The sequence below is a fragment of the Copidosoma floridanum genome, unplaced genomic scaffold (genome assembly GCF_036245765.1).
Source record: "Copidosoma floridanum isolate Cflo_tuat_1 unplaced genomic scaffold, Cflo_Japanese_pri ptg000011l, whole genome shotgun sequence".
In the NCBI taxonomy this organism is placed as follows: domain Eukaryota; kingdom Metazoa; phylum Arthropoda; class Insecta; order Hymenoptera; family Encyrtidae; genus Copidosoma; species Copidosoma floridanum.
The window spans coordinates 2379217-2394735 of NW_028321888.1; the positions used below are offsets into that span (position 1 = coordinate 2379217).

Genomic DNA, 15519 nt, shown 5'->3' on the forward strand with positions numbered 1-15519 from the left:
TAATTCATTAATAGCATAGTTTGAGCAATGCTCCAGTATTTGTTTTAGCTCTCTTTAGAGGTTTTCCGCTACTTCTTTAATAATTATTATTTCTATGTAATTTGTTAACACATTTTTACACTACCCTCGAGATAGGGCTGAACCGCACTGGTTTTCTTCCTTTTAAATCCTCAATACGTTCATTAATTGCATTATTGAACATGTATAAGAGCATGACATGATATTTTCATTTTAAATGAAAAAACAACGAATAATCTTAAGAAACATTCAAACCGTGAACGTTGCTGGTTGATCTATCTACCACGAAAATGTAGAAATCATATGTTCCTTTTTATAAAAATACGTTAAATATTTTAATAAAGTTTACCACTTTTTCCTAACCTAGATAATGCGCAACGATAAAAAAATTAATTTATGTGCAATAAGAACTTATTATTATTTAAAAACTTGAAACTTGATTTTTCAAAATAAATCAGTCATGTAAGAGAAATTTTTTTTCAATTGAAGATGTTTAATAAAACTAAACAGTTAACGTAAAAATGATGTTTACGTATAATAATACAGTAGCGCTTTTTTTTTATAACAGTAAACAGTATATAATAATTATTTAAATCTACCTCATTGTATCACAAAACAATATTTGAATAATTTAATTAATTTTATACATTCATTTATGTCTTAAATCAACTGTGTAATAGTACAACGTACAATTTTTTACTTTTGCTAATGTATAAAAATATAACTTTTTCATTCACTTCAGATTAGTTAACCTTAAAAATTTCATTCCAAACTATATTATCTATTCCTAAATTGATATGTCGTTCTATTTGACTATACATCCTATTTTCATTTTTGCATCTTGATAATGAGACGTATAATTGGCTATGCAAAAACAATGGTTTTCTCAAGCATAATCCAATATTATAAAAACTTTGACCTTGAGATTTATTTATAGTCGTGGAAAACGCTAAGACTAGAGAAAGTTTTTTACTGCATAAAATAAAAAGTAATGATGATGAATTAGAAAATATTCTGTCAATTAAACGAATATTAGCAAAGTTATGATGATTCAATACTTTTTTGTACAATCATACTTTTATTTCTATGTTTTAGAACTGGAAGAATCTGTCTGAAATAATCTTCTAAAATAGTTAACTTATTACCAAAACGGATGTTTGTATTACATAAATCTTATAATGTTCTTCCAACTATATCGAAGGCTTTTTTTGAAATCATAGAAGCCTCGTCTCACATGATTAAATCTACTTCTCTTAACTTTTTTTTTCAGATCCAAATTTCAAGAACGAACTTTCTGTATTGTTTAAGTCTAATGGTAATCGCAATTTTATACGACTGATAATTTTTTTTGGAAGTAATGTTAATGTTACACCAATCCGTGCCACAAACAAAATTTTTTTCCACCAGAAATGAAATATTTTATTGTATTAAGGTTCTGACGTATACCCATTGTAGGGTTTTTACGTATCCTATGTGTCTAATCTCTACCTTCTTTGTTCTTTTTTCTGCAATTATCCCCTATTTCCCCACGTATGCGAGTCTTTCGTACGTGCCTCTTGCAAAGTTCCTTTCAGACGACTCGGTCATCCATCCTACTGAGTACTATTTACAGGGCACAACTGTAACGTCGCGTTTTCTTGCCCTGCGACACTTAGGGTGTCACGGCGAGGGTGGTCCCGAAGCAACACACAAAGACACTTACTTCATTCACCGATGGTCACACTGGAAATGACGCGAATGGCACTGCACCTGAAACGCAAATATACCTCCGCTTAACTCTCACCTAGAGGAAGTCCTGCCAGGGGTAGCTTGTCGGGAAGCAAGCTATTCTCCTGGGGAGAAACTAGGAGAAACCTAAGGTCGTAGTCGGCTTCTTCTTCTCTCTCTTACTTTCTCTCCCTCAGCTATCGAAATCGCGAGTTACTCGGGAGCTCTGGCTCGCGCGAATGATACTTCAGAAGTGACGCGTTAGGCCCACCAATTAGTGCAGCTGCCGATGAGGCGAGCAGGCAGTAAATTAAAAAGTACAATAAATTGAAGATTGTGAATACCACGTATTTTAGTACTTTTCTTTAAGGAAGTTCACTCGATAAAAGAATGAACGTCAGTTTATTATTAATACTTTAAACAGAGATAATAAGTATACGAAAAACCTTTGATTCAAATTTCAAGTCCCTTTATATCTTATAAATTAAGATGTTGATAAATTTATTTTTGAACTTTTAACGTGCAGTCTTATGAGAATCAGTACTGTTCTGATACATAACCTGCATTATCTGGATAATTGACGTCAAGATTTGATTGGAAATTTTATTGAAAATAGCTAAAAACTTGGTGATTACGTAGCTATAGTCTCATTTTTATTCATGGCTTACGGAATAAGCAATAAATTAGTGAATAAAATAGTTCTCCTTTGACAGCTACTGTTAAAACGTCACGTTTTATCTGTATATATAGTCATACAGGTTACATACACAGCTGATCTTATGCGTCAAAAAGGTTGGGTAGGAGTGAACTTTCTTAAACGGCCTTTTTAGATGTTGTGGAGCCCATCGGTAGACCGTTGAGTTGTTTATGAAATTTTTCATTAAATTTGAAGTAACTTTGTTCAAGATCAATGTTAACTAAGTCTAAAATTTCTTGCTTAGAAGTTAAACATAAATAATTTTGATTGCTGATTCAGTTTTTAACTATGGTTTTAAGCTGGTCTGTGAAAATGGAAGGAAACAAATTTACTACATCGAATTATACTAATTTTTTATTATGTAGTATTTTTATGTTCGTCATATTATTAACTAACTGGCTTGTATTTTTAATATTGTATTTTGGTTGAAATTTTAAAAGAGAAAGAAGTATTTTGTTAGGTTTTTTAGTGAGTAGATATGTTGGTACATTAGTGTAAGATATGATGGATCTCATGGGTATATTTTCTTTGTGTATTTTTGGTAAGCTGTATAATTTTAGTGCCACAGGATTCATAACAGTGAACATATTTATACTGTTTTTACCTAAAACATTATAGCACTTCTTCGTAATAGACTTAGTAGGATTGGAAGTCAAAATTAAAAATTATCGTCATTAGTTACATCATCTTTTTTTTTATAGAATAGTCTCTTGTAAGGATAGTAACTGTATTTACTTTGTCTGCTTTGCATAAAACTAAATTATTATCGTCAATCTTTTGTTTCAAAGATCTTATTACCTTAAACTCTGATTTATTACCTTTTTTGTTTTTGTTTAATGTTTTGATACAATGTTGTATAAAAAGATGTAACGCGTTATTTTTCATTTTGTTCGAGGCTAATTATGTATCTACTGAAAGCGAATCAAATTTTTTTGAGTTTTTAATGTTGGGGCAAAGTTTTAAAGCTTTACTTTAAATATTAGTTTCTTCTTGTGTTAATTCAATTGTGGAAAATCTGAGGATACAAAACAATTGAAGGGCTCTGTTCTAAGGTCTTCAACCTTGTGGCGTTTTTTCCACTGAACTCTAACCGGGATGTCGAGTCCTTGTCTATTGTGTCTGATGAGTATTGTCTTCTAGTGGTTTCTCCTTATAGGAATTTAAAATCATTAAACATATGTATATATCATGTCGCATATTTATATGAGTTGAATAAAAAAGTTTATATACTGGTAAATAAATAATTAAAAAAATAAAAAAATCAGCATGTCTGTCTATTTAGCTTGTGGGTGGTATAAAAAAAGTTAATGAAAAAGTTTTTTCATATTTTTTTTATTTGTATAAAGGTTAACATAAGTAGTAGTAAATATGAGATCATACAATTTTGAAAGACGTCAGGCAACAACAAAAATAAAGGTATAGTTATGGTGAAATAGAGTAGAGTGTTCTCTAATTTACAAAATAATTGACCCAATGAAAAATTGTATTTTTTCTCTTTTTTTTATGGTGGGTATCAAAAACAGTAGAATAATAAGTTTTTTTAAAAGTGAAGGGGGGGGGAGGATGTAGACATACCCACCGAAAATAAGTATGAAATATAGAAAGATTGAACTTCATGTAATTTAAAATACCCTCGAGACTTTCTACCTCATAAGCTACCTTTGTTAAAAAAAATTTTTATTTATAATTAAATTTATTGTGATTAGAACAGGAACTGATAAAACCGAAGAAACACAAATTAAAGTTATTGAACAGCGGAGGTTGAGTGTAGACAAGTATAAAAATAACAGTATCTAAGAGAATTTCTAACTTTTTGATAAAGCGGGGTGGGAGATGAGCCTCTCTTGACCCTATCATACATTAATCTCACCAAAAATTCAAAATTAAGTGGAAGCAGGGGGGCTGTGGGAGTAACTAATCCATATTTACCCTATGATAAAATTTCTTTACTATACATTTTAGATTTTCGTGGAGAAGATGTGGGGGGGTTAGGGGATTTGGGGTGGAATAATTAACCCATATGTACCCTTTTATAACGAATTTACACAAAAAATTCTAAGTTCTTGTAAGTGGCTGTGGGGGTCTGTACAAAGATACCTTAGATTCGAAGTAGTGTGTGGAGGAGGGGTGTTAGGTGTTTTACACATTTATTGTTCAATAAAAGTCACGAAGAAACATAGAGAATTTTCTCTTACTTTGTAAGGGGCTAAGGAGTGGGCCATGGGTGTATAGGAGGCGCCAGAAAACAGGAATATTATAACGTTTTCTGGAACTATTTTAAGTTTCTGTAGGGAATAGTGGGTGGAGGGATGTGGTTGGCCACTAAATTTGCGAGGGGTAGTGGGGAGCATGGAGATGTTTTATACATTTTTTGTTTGGTTAAACTTACCAATAAATATAAGCGATTTGTCCACGTTTTGTGAAGGAGCTGTGGGAGGCTGTGAGGTGACCATGGATGGGGGTAGGGGGGGCGTGGACAGGCCCACCAAAATAACTCCATAGTATAGGAAAATATACACACATATACCTGCTCACTCTTGTTTGTCCTTCTTTCTCTAATATGACCTAGCCCACCAAGCAGCAGCAACGTGGTGAAGATGAAGCGGCCTCTCAATTCCTACTGCTCTCCTCTTTGTAAATTTTTTTTTTTGAACACTTGCATGAATGTTATCTGAAGCGTTTTTCTCAATATTTTGAATTCAATAAAATCAAGCAAAAGATGTATTCTTGTCCAAAATTTTTTTGCTTTTTTGATTTTGGCAAACCGTTTTTTACCACGACTTTTAGTTCTCAAGTAATACGCGTTTTGTGCTGAATTTTATCATAAAACGATATCTTTGCAATGAAGTTAAATGTTAAGAGAATTTTAACTATTATTTATCATGATAAGCATGGTCAATGACGTAATTAAATCTAAATTTCAGCCAAACACCTTCTTGAGATACTTTAGACCTTCATTCATGAGGCTATAATCAACACTTCAAAAGTTTCTTGTTGTAGCGCTTGTTCGTAGTATGTACTTTTTAAAAATTACATATACAAAATAGATAATTGTCATCATATCATGTGACGTGATCTACGTTATTGCTTTATAAAGAGAAAAATTATTGTTGAAAGATTTCTGGGTGACTTCAATCTGATTCATCTATTTAATTATTTGTCACTCTAAATATTGTCTTATTAATTATAAATTTTATATGAAGTTTGAGACTCATTAGTAAAAAGCGATAAAAGGTTCATCTGTTTTGATTTTTGTCAATGAAATTTTATTTGTTTTTTGATGGGCTCTTAGTTCTTAAACTTACTTAACTTTTTTAATTTGACAAACTCTTTTCATATTTAATTTATCTACAACCAGGAAAATGTACATGTCTGAGTAAGTTTTTAGATTGCAAGCAAGTGTTTTCTTCACATGTTACTAAAAATGCACGTAAACTGAAATCTGCATGAAATCATGTAATATTTTTTCTATAGCTGACATTGCTTTTTTTTTAAACAGTAGACTGGGTCGGACTACATAAGAACGCAGACACTTATTGACTTACTTGTATTTCTGACTTTACTATTAGAAGAGTAATAATAATTAGTAAATCATGTACGGCATTGTCAGTAAGATTAAATTAAACAAATTCGTAATAAATGAACGATGGGCTCACGCATGACACCCTCATATTTTTATTTCATGATGCCTTGATAAAAACTTCAGTGGCATACAAAATTGGCCATTTAGTAAAGTAGCTTACTCTGACAAAAGATATTTCGTTGATGATTTACAAATTATTACTCAAACATTCTAGAGCTCGTGAAAAATGGAATGTATTTCTAAAAAAACGTATGTTCAATGTTTTTAAACATACTAGTTTATAAATAACTTTATGTATTTTTGCATGGTTGGTAAGTAACTAATTTTTATTTAACTGCTTGGCCACTTATATGCCTCTTGCTAGCTTTACTACGCACATTCAAAGATACCCAGCTATATAATACTTTGCAATACCTACAAACTATTGACACATGTAAGAGTTGCTTTGAAAACTCAGACGTTTATGAATATTAAGTGTAAGGTATCACTCTAAGATGCAGTTTCATATGATATACAAATAGTTTTTGCTCCCCCTTCACCCCCTCTTAATTTTCTAAAATCCTCCGCAGCTCTGCTCAGCCGCCCCTCACAATCGTTAAAATCTCTGCGCCTTAGTTCCCCTCTAAGTAAAGTAATATTTTATCAGTTTTCATGCCTTTTTTAAGTTAAATTTTGTATGCACCCCCCCCTTTAAGCCTCCTTAATCTCTTTAAAAAATCCCCACAGCGTCTTGACAATTTTCAAACATATTTTCTTAGCAAACATTTCAACTTCCTCTCACAGTTTATCAGTACCTTTTCTTAGCCTTTCTCAGCGCCGTATTAGCCACTCTTTGGACAAAGTTCAATTGTTTTAATTCTCATTTTACCTCTATCAAGTTCAAAATTTGTTCAATCCCTCTTCAGCCACTTTATACATCTTCTTGACTCCACGTTATCATGATTTCTTATTTGAACGTGATAACTATTTCATCGGTAAAATTTGTTAGCACATTCTTACACCACCATTCAGGTAGTGCTATGTCGTGCTGATTTTTTTTTCTAAATTTTCAACAAGTTTGTTAATGGTATTAATAAATATGTATAAGAACATGGCATGATATTTTAGTAATTAATTCAAAAACCAGGTGTGAGTCTTGGAACCCCTGACAGATAGAAAACATTAAAGAATATATTATTGAACTCGGTGGTATTTAATTGTCTATGATAAAAATAGTTGTTTTGTCGGATAAATGACATTGTCTTTTTTTTGTTTATTAAGAAATAAACAACGAGAATAAGAAAGAACAATAATACGCAGCAAAGAGTATCTATACTACCTACTTATACATAGGTACATACATGTTTAACAATACATTTGTATGTATTACTTTCTGTGTCTCTCTGTTTCTTTTCAGATACCTGTGCAGAATTGTGCACTTGCGCAAATTTCGTTGTCTCTTTACTAAAGATGGATTAAGATGGGGTTTGAATAAACAAAATTGGAAGACCACGGAAAAACTTTGCATTATGGTCGAATATTAATATTTTAAAATAATCTTGTTCATTATTTTCTACAAGCGCAAAATATTAAGAAAAGCAATGGAAAAGGCTTACCTGTATGAGTGCAATAAAAAGAAAGCAAGCGCGACAGCAGACAATCTGGCTCTCAGGTGAAGACTATCCCTTTTTCTCAAGCCCAGACGAAAACTTTTTTCTAGTTCAAACGAAAATCATGCCATTTTTTCTGAGTCTGGGCTAAAACAATGTCCGCGTCCGGATAAAAACTAAGTTAAAAAACATCAAAATATTATTTATTGATCCCTATTGTGTTGTAATTTCCCTAAAACAAAAAAACCTCTCCAAATTTGCTGATTCATGCTTTTGGCGGCTAACAGTTACTAGTACGCTGAAATAAGCTTCCTCCAAGATCCCTAAAGAGCATAGTTTTCGTTCGGATTAGAGTAAAAGGCATAACTTTCGTCCGGACTTAGGAAAAAGGCATACCCGAACAGAAATTATAAGTAGGCGATAAGTAGGGCCTACTTAGGCTGTCTCTCTAGCCTACTAAGATCTTACGTTGGCAGCGTCAGGGGGCGTTTGGTAGGCCCTAAGTAGGCTGCTTCCATTGACGTTACATAGCCACCTTTCAATTGATAAATATAGATATGTACAAATGAGAATACATATTGTATTATAATTAAACAGAAGTCAAGCTTCATTTCACACAAATTATACTTAATTTCTCAATAAAAATTTTTCATCCTGGCATTGTGGATCACGTGTAGTTACAAAGGTATAATCCTAAGATAAGTAAAATTTTTATATCAATGAAGATATGAATGTCTGCTTTAAAATATCAACTATTCACAATTGATATTAAGTTAACAATATAAATATATGATTAGTGAGTTAACTATAAGGAACTATTAAATAATAACTAAGTAATAGATACAAATTGAGTGCTCACACTGAAGTTTATTTTTTTTTTTTGATACAAAACTTATTGACTCAATTGAATTACAGATAGACTTGACTTGATGTTGGACATCTAAATAACAGTATACAAATTGTTGGATGTGAAAATTTTATAATCTAAGTACGGTTTTTAATAGTGTTTGTAATTTTTTGAAGCAACAACTATTGTTCCTAATTTAGTACTTTTAAACACTTTGTTTAGTGGACAACAAATTTAACGTCGATTGATTTTGTCAGTCTCATATGTATAAAAATACTTATAATTTATTTAAATAGGACTGAATAAAATACACTTTTAATTTGCATCCATATGTATAATTTTACGCTACAGTTTACACTGCAACTGTAGCTGTTACAACTGTATACACAATTCGAGAAGCGAGATAAAGGTAGCTTATGTAAGCTACCTAATGAGTACCTTACACACGCCCCCTGATGCACCTACGTGTGTAGGCTGCTTAAGTAGGGCTTGACAAACTACAGAGGCAACCGACTTTCGTTTCTGCTCGGGTAGTCTTCGTCCAGGCTTCGAAGCAGGGCACATTCTTCATCCGGAGCGTCGGTATATGAATATAGTAAGTCATTTTTGGTGTTTAAAATAAAAAAAGTTATGATCAATTAACATTAAAAAAAAAGTTGTCTCATAAATTTGAAGTAGCTATTAAATTCATACTACTTCTATTTCAATATTGATTTTCTTTACAAAGATTTTTGTATTTTTCTAACTTTTAAAGACATACCGAAAGAATTTTTTTTTTTAACTAAATTAAAAAGTATGGGATTGGTGCGTGGAGCGCGCAGAAATGCAAAGCCCACTTATATATATATATATATATATATTTATATATATCCCTATATTATACTCTCTGGTGGGGCCGATCACAACCCACTTTCATAGGATTCGCCCTACCCCACGACATTCACCCCGCAAATAAGGAAAAATTCGCTTTATTTGTCTCATTGACCAACAATTAATTTATTTAATAGACATACAGCAATTTAACCGAAACTATTACTGCTAACGTTGTATATCTCTCTATATTATTCTCTCATAATCAAACTGATACTTTTTCAAATTTCCTTTCTTCCACTATCACGACATTTAGAAGCATCTAAGCACCCTTTCTCAAAACAAAACTTCTCCTCTTAACTACTCAGCTTAACATATACGTTACGACTTTATAAAATCCCTGACTTCCTTCAATATAAATCGGCTACCATTGTTCTCTGATTTTCCAAACCAATATATTTCTGGTAAGACCTGCTCCTCCCTATATCTAATTAGTTAATATATTATGCGCATTATATTCGAAGCTTAATACAACAGTATTTATCAAAAAAACTCTCGAAAAATTATTAATTTTGATATTTTATAAAAAAAAAACAGTGTGGCCAAAGTTGCACTAGGTCTTCATAAATAATGTCTAGATAAACAATTGTCAAAAAACACAACGAAATTTGTATTAAAAATAAATCCATAAAAAATTTAAGGAAAAAAACTGATTCCGTCGTTATAAGCTGCAGGCTTTAAACTTGATTGGTGAGCTGAAAAGCGTAATTCCCCATCGGATTAAAGTGGTTAAAACAGAAAAATTTCTGTGCCATACTCTTTTTCATGCAGTCATTAAAAGGCTTGAACCCCAGCTATATGATTGCAATGTTATAAGAATTTGACGTTATTATTATTATAATAATAATTATTATAATTATTATTTTTATTATTATCATTATCATTATTATTATAATAATTATTATCATTATTATAATAATTTTTATCATTATTATTATCATCATTATTATTATTCTTATTATTATTATTACTATCACTACTATTATTATTATTATTATTATTATTACTATTATTATTTTTAATATTATTATTATTATTCTGATTAAAATTCTTATAATAATAATTATTATAATTATTACTATCTTTAACATATTTGTGTTTCTAACATGCATCTTTGATCTTGTTTAGAACATAAAAATTAAATATCATACGAAGATTCCTGGATTTTCATTTTAATTTTACATATTTATTTTTACTTTTTATAAAATTAAAAAATTATCTCAAGGAGTGGTATTGGCTCATTGGTAAGCGTGCTTGGTGCTTATTCAACATTGTTCTAGGGATTGTGGGTTCGATTTCTGATAAATGCAAATTTTTTCAAAAACAGTTTTTACTGGAAGTAGTTTTTATAAAACTCCTGACGTCTTCAGGAATCCTTATTGGTCTGGATCCGATGCTTTGGCAGAGAGGACTGGCTTAATCAGCAAGGAGTAGACGTCTTGAAATGTGGGGTCTTTTCTGAAAAAAGGCTTACACAGTGACAAATGGACCCAATGCGCCGTTGGTGCAGAGGGTACTAGCTCAGCTGGCAAGGTGTTTTACCAAAAAAATTTCCACTGTGTCTATAATATGATAAGTATAATATCAGTTAAAAGATTGGTAAATGAGTGTGGAAATAAATGAGTCTGAATTATTTTCACGTTAAATTTGTATAAAAGTGTTATCTTTTTTTGCGATTATGTTGTATACAGTCCGTCATGAGAAAATGAAGATTACTTCAAGTATAGATCTAAGCTGTCGAATGTATCTTTGACCATGATCTTTGTTGTAATACGTTCTTACATCTCCTTTCGAATACTTTAAAATTTTACAGTTGAAAAAGTAAGTTTATCTGTTGTGAGAAGTGAATATCACAGTTTTTGTTGATCCATTAATATTTTACTCTAAATGTGAATGCGACAGTGGTTGTTTAGAGCAAAACTATTTTTTAAGATAAATTTACATGTGTTCAATATTTGGGTAATATATACCATCACCATCCTCAGGGACATGTCACTGTACAAATATTTATTTTAATGTACACATATGGATATACAGGATAACTAGGCGTACCACATATGCCATAAAAGCACAGGTGACCTATGTGTGCATTATTTATACTATTCGAGCAAAAATTTATCACAAAAACTCTTCGTCAACAACTTCGTCAGAAAATGCATAACATAATCGAATGAAAAGGCGTTTTACAAACAGTTAACATTTTTTATCAACAAATTTTATTATTTTGCTCACATATCATCTTAAAAATATTTTTTTTATTGTTATTTAACTAAAGATACATCGAACTACATATACGGGTGATTCTGCCGAAAGTAGCAAAAATGCCTTATAAAATCGTTTTAAAAAAAAATTAATAAAAAAATATTATTTTTCACAGTAAGTCTACCTTGAATACCATGCAAAACAAATATTTTTAGTGATTCTATTGCATTTTTTTGGGTCAAAAGATATTTATATTTTGTATAAGTCAATTTTAGTCAATTTTCGAAAAAATAAGAAATACGTCTTCTTCTTATAGATATAGCTAAGCTGCTTGTTGAGTTAAAGTTTTTTAACCCAATTGAAATAAAATCTAGGATTAAACCCTATCAATTAAAAAAAAATTTTGTTCTATCTTATCCCCCTATTAAAAAATTATAGCTGTTTAAAAATAAGCGACAAAAATGGCTTATAATGAAATTGAGTAGGAGTGGAATCGATCTTCATCGATATATTTTATGAAAAACGACCAATAAGACCAAACGCTGAGACATAGGTCTTATTTTTCAGCCCAACAATACTGAAAAAACTTTCATAAAGTTCCGATGCACAAAAGCTAGAAAAAGAGACACTTTTACCATTAAGGAATACGGAAGTGATATTTCAAGCTTTGGAGTACTATTGTGGCTAGGAGACTTAACATAAACGATTTTCCGTTCACAAAACATTTGTTGTCAATAAATAATACAAGAAAAAAAACTTTATTTACGTGTATAAGTAAAGGAGTGCTGGGTCTAGAGGGGGGTGGAAGTTATCAAAATTTTTGTGCACACAAAAATGGAAAATTAAAATGTGCATCAATTAAAGGGGTTAAAATCTTTGACAGCTTTGACTTGTGTGTTTTTCTTGTTATAATGTAAGATTAAAAGAGTAATCGCTTTAACGTTTAAGTATTATAGTTTGGTTTTCAAAGCGATTTCCGCTATCATCAACATTTCAATTCAAATCGTAGTAGTATTTGAGGAAAACTTTTACTTATAGATTAAACATTGATGTTATTATGGCATACATACAACATATGACATCGATATTTAACAACGCATGTGCGAATATATGGCAGAAAAACTTTTAATTTTCTAGCAGAAGCTTTTAGGTGCGAAATTCAGGTGCGATTGGGAAGGGCGCAGAAGTGACATTAGGACTATGTTTTTTTAATTTTCTTATTTTGGATTCATGATATCATCTTGAAAGTTTTTGTCAAGAAAGTCTTACATTTTTAATGGGCCTTCACGCAATTTGGACATTTAATTTTAGTTTTTTGTAGTAGCATGAGCTCTGGACACGAAGTGGGCCACTTACGGCAGAATCACCCATAAGTGTTCACAGGCTGCATCTTTTTCAATGTTACTATTTTAGTTTGAGTTGATTTTTTTTTAAAGTAAGTTGAAGGATAATCATTTTTATCTCATATTTAATAAAATAATGTAAACAAGAATTTTTTTTATAGAAACAAAATAAGTAACTTTTATAATCTTTTAATACATTCATCACCTCAAATGTTATCTGAAATTGAAAACTGCGTAAAAAGCTGTCCTACTGTTAAAAAGAAGCATAGTCAGTGTTTTTCATGGAACTATTTTCTGAATTTAGATTTGTGATTATTATTCTAAGTTTTTTTTGTAGAACTTTTTGATGCCGTTTTTGTTGAAAATGCCAAAAATTGAATTGTCTTTGGTGGACCGCAAAACGCTTTCTACTGATCGAGGGTGACGTAACGTCATAAATACATTAACAGCTTTTTCTCAAGGTAGGAACGGATCCAAAAATGTGGAATTTTATAAATTGCCTTGTATTTTCAGAATTTTTTGATTTTGATGTAAAACATCTTATGGTGGGCAGTGAACAGCTGCGTGAGGAGAAATATGCAACGAAAGGCTGGTCCGCTCCTCAGTTGCTGTTCACCCCACCACTGCCTAGTGGGCCCAAACTAACTTTTTTTGTGGAGATTTTTTATTCATTTTCAAGGTGACATGGTTTACAAGACATCTGTTGAGGCCAATTTTAGAATTCCGACTTTAAATTTGATTGACCTAACCTCAATTGTTACAAATTAGTAAAACCTGCTAAAAAACACAATAATTTCAATGGATAAGTCTCATTTTACGGAATGCATGTCATAAGATATCTAAGAGTATAATGTAAAATCATTATTGCCCAATTTCATTCCATAAAATGAGACTCATCCTTTGAAATAATTCTGTTTTTCAGCAGTTTTTGCTCGTTTTTAACATTTGAGGTTAGGTCAATCAAATTTAAAGTCGGAAATTTAAAATTGGCCTCGACAGATGTCTTGTAAATCATCTCACCTTGAAAATGAATAAAAAACATCCAAATAGGTCAAAAGTTGTGGTCTCTAGATTATTTTGAACAAAAAAAACAGTTTGGGCCTACTGTGCACTGGAGCGTCGTTCTCTCTCTCTCTCTCTATACATATATATACACGCAGTAGAACTTTTAAATATATATATATATATACATATATACATATATATATATGTGCGTGTGTGTGTATGGGTATAGGGTACCTTTATTTATATCGTCGTGTATATATAGCTTTTCTGTGTAAACTACGTGTATTATCCGTATAGATTGCTATATAGAAATGTACGTGTATATATATAAGTTAACCATATATATGTACTGTATATATAGCATATACATTACATATGTACACATACTTTTTTTTTTTCAAAAATAAATACCTAATAACGTAGTGTATTTATTTATAAGGCTTTCATTGTCAAAGAGTACATATAGCCTTGTATCAGGAAGGCACATTATTACATTATTATGAGATGGCAGTACCTGTAAGAGTAAGTGAGATACAGAGAGCCATTGATCGTCTGCTCTGCTGTCGCGCTCACTCTCTTTTTATTGTATTCATACAGGTAAGGCTTTTTTATTCTTTTCTTTATATTTTTTTGCTTGTAGAAAATGATGAATTAATATTAGAATAAAAATTATTTTTTCATTATTTTTTACAAATTTCTTCTTTGTGAACAGGATTATTTTAAAATATAAATATTTTACCATGATGCAAAGTTTTTTCGGGGTCTTCCAATTGTGTTTATTCAAACCCCATCTTAATCCGTAATTAGAAAAAAGCCAACGAAATATAAATATGTTGTATTTAAGTTTATAAATAATGTACGAACCAAAGTTACATCTTAAGAAATTTATTTTATTGTTATAAAATTGCGAAATGGCCTTGCCAATGAGAAGTATCCACTCATTAAATTATTGAATAGATTTAGTATAAAAAATATATTTATTTCAACGTATCAAAAAAAAAAAAAAAAAAAAAAGTTGGCAACATTATTTATAAATTTAAATACAACATGAATAAAAGAAATTTAACCAGAACGATGAACTGCATTAAAAAAAAAGAAAAATCTGCAAAAAGTATGAATCGATCCCGTAATAGCAAAAAAATTCGGGCAGCGTCATAAGCATCAACCATCTTAGCTACCGAAACTTTGATCCTTAGGAATCTGAAAGCCACTTATCTTCATTAATAACCTCCGGAGCTTGTCCTACATTTCATAACAATTATGAGAGAAAATAATAAATTAGGGATTATAACTGAACTGCCATCCTTAAAAAAATAGCTGAAACTTTTTTTCAAAACAATTCTGAATTTCAAAATAATTATTAAAAGTAGGGGAAAAAGAAAAAAAAACGAGAACAAAGATCAGTTCGATATATATACGATATACTTGGTTGCAGTCAAAAGAGAAAAACTCCTGTCATCGATTGCTTTGGCTATGCGCTCAGATATATGGCTATAGTCAACATTTCCACTCCTCTCCTCGTAGACACATTCGGTATACCCCTTCCACGTCTCTCTAAAATGTGTGCCTATATCATCATTTCCATGCGAATCCGCTCCTCTTCTCGTAGGCGCATGCTGTTCCATACGAGTGGTAAGATGTGCGCCCGGTTCGATGGC

The 15519-nt window shown here is 31.1% G+C and overlaps 1 protein-coding gene across 3 annotated transcripts in view; it reads left to right on the forward strand.

Annotated features, from left to right (window-relative positions):
- zfh2 (Zn finger homeodomain 2) overlaps nt 1-15519 on the forward strand; it is a 192920-nt gene that overhangs the window by 52656 nt on the left and 124745 nt on the right. Inside the window, exons 4-5 of one of the 3 annotated variants that reach the window (XM_089589940.1) lie at nt 13429-13448; nt 15304-15315. The exons of the other annotated variants lie outside the window; for them this stretch is intronic. Of the exons in view, the coding sequence (XP_089446066.1) occupies nt 13429-13448; nt 15304-15315 (32 nt within the window). The remainder of the gene's footprint in view (nt 1-13428; nt 13449-15303; nt 15316-15519) is intronic. 3 annotated transcript variants of the gene reach the window in all.